Here is an 8,586-nt window from a genome sequence, read left to right as displayed (position 1 = left end):
TATTGCATCATAATGCGGGCGCATAGCCCGAGATGGAGAGAGCGGACCGATAGAGCCACGTTTGTGCAATGTTGATTTGCGGTTAACTGTAGGCTTCTGTTTTCTTTTTTCTTTGGGCTATATATGTGACTTGCTTTTTTGCAGCTGCGCTCATTTCCAACAGGTGCATGTGTCAAATCGTTGACCTTTCACCACTGATGATATCAATCCGACAACTTGACCCCATCGTTCAGTGTGTTTCATACTGTCTGTCATTCATGTGTTTGCATACGTGCACCTCAACACCCAACATAATATCCAGACCCCGAAAGAATTTTTTTTGACTCACGTTCACCCACTTGGATGTAAGGGACTACTATTTGAAACCATACCTAAAACAGATTAACAGGATGTTGGTTTACATTACATTTAAACTTATGAATATCAGTACAGTCAAAGAAGTAGATAGAGAATTCCAAAACCTAGCTGTTTGAGGGAAGAAACTATTAGAGAAGAAAGCTTTTTTGGCATTTAAGGACCTCAACAGTGAAGGGGTGTGATTTTGTTGCTAAGCGAGTTTGTCAAGGATCTGTATGTTAGTGGGGGGCACAAGTGCAACAAATTCATCAGAGCACATTCCATTAAAATATTTGAAAAAAAGGCACAGAGATGCAACATTGCAGCAATGGGACAGGGTTAGAGTTTACGTGACAAAGTGGGATATATTAGATTGAAAACTTTTTATGGACCCTATCTATCAATTTATGTGATTATAGTTATATGACATTGCCAGTCGGACTAAGGGTTATCAAATTATACATCAGAACATTTCAAAGGGAATATTCTTGAGTATTTACTTCATTTGCTATGATTTATCAATAAAAGAATTTAATTGAACCCAGAAAGTCAATGTTAAATCTGGAAATGGAATTTCCTTAGGTGCCCCTTATTCTTATAAACAATCCTGCAATAAATAAATAAATAAATAAATACATGTGTGTGTGTGTGTGTGTGTGAAAAAATAAAAAGAAAGAATCGTTTTTGGCATCAGAAATGAGGCTGAAATTTTCCCCGATTCCAATATCCTCAAAGTTCCGATTTTTTCGATTCTAATTCAGATTAATTATTCCAACACTACCTGAAAGTCTTTTTTTGATTGATTTGTGTGTGTGGGGGGGGGGGATGGTGAAAATCATAGTAAATTCTTTGTGGATCATTTCTTTTTTTATTTATGAAAATCACTCTAGATGAATCTTGAAGCTGTGTTGCAGAATTGTCAGTAACAAAAGGTTTAAACACAGTAGTTTCAGTATCACAGTCAGATATCAGAGTCGTAAACACGGATATTACTGTTTTAATGTAAAAGTCCATGGATGTAAACATATCATATACATATTTAGCTATAGAAATGCATATTTTTTTAATTTTTGGATTACGATAAAAACTTATGTAATATGTGCATATATTTTCACAAACATAAAAATACACTTGAATTAAAGAATCTCTTTTGGCATTGGAAAATAGGCACAAATGTTTTTGATCTTGATACCGATTCCTAAAAATTCTGATTTTTTTCCAATTCCCAATTCAGATTATCATCCCAAGACGTTGACAGATTATCATACCATCCACGTTGGTAATTTACTTACGTGGATATTAGTCTTGGGATGATGGTAAGTAAATTACCAACATTTACCAAAACAAATAAAAAACCATAAGCATATGCTTTTTAATGATAGAAAATGGCTGCTCTACTATAAAAACATTGAGCTCAGTAAGTTCTTTAATCAGTTTGATGCACTAGTTATGTAGTAGTAATTCTTTTAATGCACTCATAGCGTCTGGGAGAAGAAGAAGAAGAAGAAGAAGAAGAAGAAGAAGAAGCAGTAGATGTGGTTGGTTTTATGGGAAAGAGGGTGAGACTAACCGTGAGAATTCCCGAAATTTGAGAGGAATAAAAGACCGAACTTGGGTGGATAGGCGACTGTGCTTTTGCTCAAGCAGAGAAAACAGTGAGAGGAGTGAAAAGTCCCTCCCTAAAGAAAGTTCCGGCTCAAGGTGAGGTAGAAAGTGAGGCTAAAGGACCCAGCAGTTTTCAGGCTATTACACTGAAATTAATCAACACTAAATATGACAAGTACCAGATGGGTGACTATTTGCGAATACGAGGTATTGTATGTTACCTCTTCTGATTGGGATAAATATTTATCTGGTATCAGGAAGTAAACACTTCATCAAATCTCCACACTAACGTAATGTACTTGCAATAACCCTTATCCCTGAGTGGCTTCCGGGCCTTGATAAGTGGTGATCACTGTGTGTAAAAAAAAAAAAAAGGAGGGCAGGTACATGCAGATTTGATATTCCCTAGAAACTTCCCATTTTTTCTACTGTAAATGACCATCCACTAAACAAAACATTGTGGCCTATTATCACATGGGCACTGAATCAGTGTTGTATAATATATGGCCCTATGTCATATGGCGATTACATCAGCTAGTGTTGATCTTGGCAAGGGTCAAATGAAATACAGATTGAAGTGACATGAAGTCCCATGAAAGATAACAGAGAGTTTAGGTATAGGGTTCAACAGGTCAAAGTAGAATAAAAATAAACACATGTTAATCGACATGATGCATAGATATCAAGGGAGACAAAGAAATGGAGGTTTGAGAGCTGTCTGCTTATGAGATTGTCAATAATGCTCTAATAACTGAAAGGGAAATTTTGATAATCGCCAAGAGTGAAATGCCTGCATTTAAATACCTGTAAAAGAAAGAACCAGAAGTACTCATAAATAAAGTCTACTGAGAGATTAAAGTATTACTGTAACCCCTACAAGGCAGCTCAGGTGCATAGGCTCGTGGTTGAGATGCACCTGTAGCCGATACCTGTGGCGTCACCCGTGTTTTCGTCTAGTGGTCGAATTCGTCTTCGTCGTCCGTCGCTCTCCGGTTCCACTTTCAAATCAGCTTCCAAACATCACCTGGGCTATCGGAGAAATATATTACATTCACAACGGCGTTTCCAATTAAAGAAAAGAAAGTCAAAACTTAATTGGTTTTTCTTAACATAGAATTGATTATTGTCTTCGACTTTACAAATAATAGTTACACACTGGCCTAGTCATGCAACTTAGGGGGCTGGCAGTTTTCTTTCCTTTACCAAGTTCTCCGTTCTTCATCTACCGTCAGTCCACGGGAAGGGATCAGCTGCCAGAGCAAAAAGAAGACCCTGATTAGCCAAGTGTCTCGTTTTTATCAAATCAGTAATTCCTCCCTATGCCTTTTTGGAGTTATTCTTTCTTTTTCTTTTCCTCTCCCTCTCTTCTTTTTTATCCTATAAATTTCTACTCCTCCTCTCGAACTTATCTCTACCCAATTTTTAACCCCCATTTGCACTGAGGTGTTTCTACTTATTATCAAATTAGAGGTGATTAGTCACTCCGGTCGAACAACATTCGGCAGCGACCCTCACCCCCGACCCCACCCCAAGCTGTCAGCTAAGATATCTGGGTCTCTTCATATCGCTCAACAGAGGTTTTAAAAACAACCTTTTCTTTGTTAACAGATATATAACGACAATGAGATAAAAACAATTATTTGTTTTTTCTTTTTCTGACAAAATCCCATAGACATTTCTGTTTAAAACAACATCAAACCATCATCATCATCATCATCATTAGAATTCAGCCGTGCGAATTCTTCTGAATTCGTGTCGACTAGCAAGGTCACTCGGCATCGCTCGGTCCCCATCGGGTCACATTACATCAGATTGGAAGATTGAAGTAAAAATTTATGGAAGATTACAAAAAACGTATGAGTAGACAACTCTCATTTGTCTACAAAATAAAATTTAAAGAAATGCAACATACTTGAGAAAGTCAGTTTGTCTTTGGAGGCGTAGGGATTGTGTGGAATTCTCTAGTTGTTTCCGGCGTTCTGGAATGCCACGCCATTCCGAAGCTGAAAGTTGGTCGGCGATTGTTTCAAGAAGTCTGCATTTCTGAAATTTGGAAAACATATAAGAATTAAAAGAAAATTGAATAATAATAAAAAAAACATTAAATCTAAAGGTTGTTTGCATGAGAAATGATGCAAAGGTTACACAATCAGCACCTGCACCTCTCATGGAATGATATTGTTTAAGTTAAATGGCAAAAACCAGAAACAATGTCAAGATAAGCGGAGAAACAATTTAGTTAACAAGAATAAAAACATATGATAAAATTAAAAGCTTTTGCCTTAATTCACCATGAACTTTCCACAGGTCCCACTATTTTTATTGACTGATCTACATGCCATAGTTCTTCAAATTTATTCAAATTATTAGCAGAAATACTAGAAACCAACCTCCAGTCGGTAGTGGAATCGGGCCGTAAGTGGAGGCTAACATTTAATGCTACTAATACTAAACTTCTTTCCTTTAACAACTATAAAAAAACCCTTCTCAACCACTGATTGCCATGACACCCTACCCAAGAGCTAATCCTTCAAACTCTTTGGCTTAACAGTCAAAAGTAACATGACTTGGAACAAATACATTGCAGACATTGCCAAGGCTACTGCAAAGAAGATGGGCTCCCTCTACCATGCTAGAAAATCGTACACACAATAGAATACTCTATATTTTACAAAATCATAACTTGCCCATGCATGGAGTATTAGTGCCACATCTGGACTTGTGCATCTACGACAAGTCTCGCATTCTTAGACAGGGTCCAAAAAAAAGTCTCAAATCTAATAGTTCTCCCACTATCAGCCAAGCTCAAACCTTTGCTGCAATGTTGATTCCCAGGGCTTGTTTCACAAGCATTTTAACTCAAAATACTCTGATGAATTCATTGCCCTTATAACCCCCTCAACCTACATACTCATCTGACAGGCAGCAAATGTTGAGGTCTCTAAATGCCAGAAGGCCTTTTACTCTAATAGTTTCTTCCCTCACTAGACTTTGGAATTCCCTCCCTGTTTTCTGCGTTCTTGACTGTGCTAAAATGCAAAAGTTTAAATGTAATGTGAACAGACATCTCACTGCTCAACTCCTTACGGTCCCCAGTTAGACATGATCCTGAATAGTAACCCTTTACATTTCAAGTGGTAATATGCCTTGTTTGGGGTGGGGAGGGAGGTGAAAAAAAAGTAAAGAATCTAACTTTATAATCTTCAGTTTATTAATTAGTTAACACTCATCAAGGCTAAAAGCCACTCGAGGATTAAGAGGCTAGAATGGTGACGAATATTATGAGAGGCTTTTTTATACTAATGAGTCACCACATATCAACTCGGGGATAAGTATTAATGAGATTGATATGTAAACAGTTTAGTTATGAAGATTATTATGAGAAGATCGAAAATGATAACTGGTTTATAACAAGTATTTGTTGAGGTTATATTTGAAAACAACCCTGTTGTAGTCTGAAGGGAAGTAGTTTCACGGAAATGTGTTCCATAGATATGTTTTTGAAAAGTACATCTGTTGATGGAATTCTGTTTTATGTTGGGCACAGGTTGGAAAAATGGAAAATTCTTTGCAGTTGTGGTAATAAGACGAGTTCTTGCTGTGAATGTCTTATAAAGGATGAACCAGGGATGAAGTAGATAAAGATTAGCAAGATCTATTCTGTGTTTTGTATTAAAGGGACTGTAGATAACAGAAGAGATATGAGGAGGAGGAGGAGGAGGAGGAGGAGGAGGGAGAGGATTAGAAAATGTCAGCATTTGTAAGGAGAAAGGCTTAAGAATCAATTGTACAGGGTGGAACGATTTATTTTGAAACTTTTATTGAAAAAATAAATTCAGGTAACTTAATTATGTAGTAGAGCTGACATCTATTCAATGTAGCCACCTTCAGCCTCAATCACCGCCTCAATACGGGTCCAAAACTGGGAGCATGCCTTTGCCACAAGCGCCGGCAGGAGCTTGGTGAATATTCAGCAGATAGTGGCGATCAGACTGACTTTGGTGGTGTGGGAGGTCATGTTGGTGATGTTCTCAATGTATGACCAAACAAAGTAGCCCAGCGATTCAGGTCAGGGGAGGATGTGGGCCAGTCAGAGAAGGATATAAAGTTGTAGCACGCCTTCTGAACCCAAGCCTGGGTCTCTTTAGACTTGTGAGCCGGCACAGAATCCTACTGCCACACACAGGGTATGTCAGCAGCTATCTGATTGTACCAGGGGATCACCACACTCTTCAGCACATTCAGGTACACTTTGGTGTTGACTTCAAAGATGTGAGGTGGCATGATGCGGCCCTCACTTGAAACCACACCAAAAACCTTAGACATGGCTGGAAACTTTATTGAGCTGTGCCCTCAAGCGTTAAACCGCCTGAATTTGCATTTTGAGGGTGCTGGCAATGGTCCTGTTATCATAACTTAGATCGGTAGAGAGCATGAATTGTACAGTGATGCATTTCCAATATTGTTCGTTGAACATTGTGTTACTTTCAGACATGATAGAAGGCTCCTATCGCTCTTGGGATTTGTACACAACTGACGAACTAAAAGATGATCTGCAACAAAAAAAAGAAAACTGGTTTTCATCAAACGGAAATGGAATCATGTTGTCTTTTCTAAGGTGACAATTTTATCATTCCACCCTATACTTTAACTGGAACTATGCTTTCATTTTAGTACATTTCCCTAGACTGCCTGAAAACATCTCAGGGAATTTTTGTTTGAGTTTCTATTTTAATTTTTTGGTAATAGTAGTTGGGCTTTCTAATTTATGAGAGAATGTGCTCATAGGGCAGTCCCAAAGTTTGAATTTTTCAATCCAATCCGTCCCCCAATATATCGTCTGTGTTTCTTAGTAGTTACATTGAAAGTTCCACTGTCGACTATGTCCCCCTAGAATGTTTATACGGCCACCCGTTAGAGAACGTGCTCTGTCATAAAGATGGTTTGTTTGCACATTTATTATCGAGAGGTCAGAACCCGAGTCAAGTTGGAATTTTACTTTCTTGTTAAAGATTTTAACCGTTACATCTATAAATTCCTATTTCTGTCTGTTTGTTTGTTTGTTTGTCTGTTTGTTTGTCTGTTTGTTTGTTTCTTCATAATTTTTAACAGTTACATCTATAAATTCGTATTCCTGTCTGTTTGTTTGTTTGTTTCTTCATAATTCTTAACCGTTACATCTATAAATTCGTATTCCTGTCTGTCTGTTTGTTTGTTTCTTCATAATTCTTAACCGTTACATCTATAAATTCGTATTCCTGTCTGTCTGTTTGTTTGTTTCTTCATAATTTTTAACCATTACATCTATAAATTCGTATTCCTGTCTGTCTGTTTGTTTGTTTCTTCATAATTTTTAACCGTTACATCTATAAATTCGTATTCCTGTCTGTTTGTTTGTTTCTTTCTTCATAATTCTTAACCGTTACACCTATAAATTCGTATTCCTGTCTGTTTGTTTGTTTGTTTCTTCATAATTCTTAACCGTTACACCTATAAATTCGTATTCCTGTCTGTCTGTTTGTTTGTTTCTTCATAATTTTTAACCGTTACACCTATAAATTCGTATTCCTGTCTGTCTGTTTGTTTGTTTCTTCATAATTCTTAACCGTTACATCTATAAATTCGTATTCCTGTCTGTCTGTTTGTTTGCATAAATTCCCATCTCCATTATCGCCTGACTGTGTTTGTCTCATTATATTTCTTTGCTGCCTCGATTTTTTGACATACCAACGTGTTACTTCGTGGCCAACTTTACCACAATTTTAGCAGATTTTCTTCTTTTTCCCTGGGCAAAACATTATCTAGTGTAGTTCACCACAGACATAACATGGTCCTGGTGGTCGATTTTTCCGTCTACTCGTGCTTTGTTTATTGTAAATATTTTGTTGTGTAATTTTACTTTTCTCTTTCTGTAGAGAATAGCGTGTTAGTTTGCTCTTGATTTTTTTTAATACAAGCAACTCCTGATCCTTTAATAGTTTTAGAGTCAACTTTTAACAGATAATTCTCAGCCAATTTTTTAAGGTTCGGTTTCCAGTTTAGTTTATATTTGGCATCTAATTTCAGTGTCTTCTGCTAATACCAGACCATGCGCGAAAATAATAACCGTCTGCGGTTAAATCTGCCAACTCAAAATTATTCACTGTTGCCGCAAACGTGAAATAATCTTGCTGGCCCTCCTTAACTATATTAAAGCATTTCCATCTCTTATAGAAAAAAGACACACATTTGGCTCAAATAGGTCACATAATAACTTAACTGTCTCTTAGAAGTTCAGGCCGATTGTTTTCTTTGAGAGAATACAATTAATGAATCTACGGTCGCAACCAATTTCATGAATAATAAATAGTGTTGGGACGATTAATCAGAATCGGAATCAGAAAAAATCAGAACATTTGGGAATATCGGAGTCAGTATTGGAAAAAATTTGTGCTTATTTTCTGATGCTAAAACGATTCTTTTAATTGTCTTTTTTATTTAATTCTGCTTAAAAACAAAAAATCTATCAATTGCTGATAAAAATGATAAAATAGTATTTATTGATGTCAAACAATCAAAAAAACTAAGATCACACTTGCCAAGTGCGTTTTACATGTAGAAAAATATCAGCAGATTTAACATGCGTTTTTACGGTAACTGAGAAAA

General features: G+C 36.7%; 1 protein-coding gene across 2 annotated transcripts in view; it reads right to left on the bottom strand.

The window, feature by feature from the left end:
- LOC145255842 (double zinc ribbon and ankyrin repeat-containing protein 1-like) overlaps nucleotides 1-8,586 on the bottom strand; it is a 100,993-nt gene that overhangs the window by 52,180 nt on the left and 40,227 nt on the right. For both annotated transcript variants that reach the window (XM_080114580.1, XM_080114581.1), the window contains exon 7: nucleotides 3,854-3,984. In XM_080114580.1, the coding sequence (XP_079970706.1) occupies nucleotides 3,854-3,984 (131 nt within the window). The remainder of the gene's footprint in view (nucleotides 1-3,853; nucleotides 3,985-8,586) is intronic.

This window comes from Euprymna scolopes, chromosome 31 (genome assembly GCF_053919585.1).
Source record: "Euprymna scolopes isolate OS-2025 chromosome 31, ASM5391958v1, whole genome shotgun sequence".
NCBI classification, from domain to species: Eukaryota; Metazoa; Mollusca; class Cephalopoda; order Sepiida; family Sepiolidae; genus Euprymna; species Euprymna scolopes.
The sequence above is the reverse complement of the archived record's forward strand: the minus strand, read 5'-3'. Positions and strand labels throughout refer to the sequence as shown.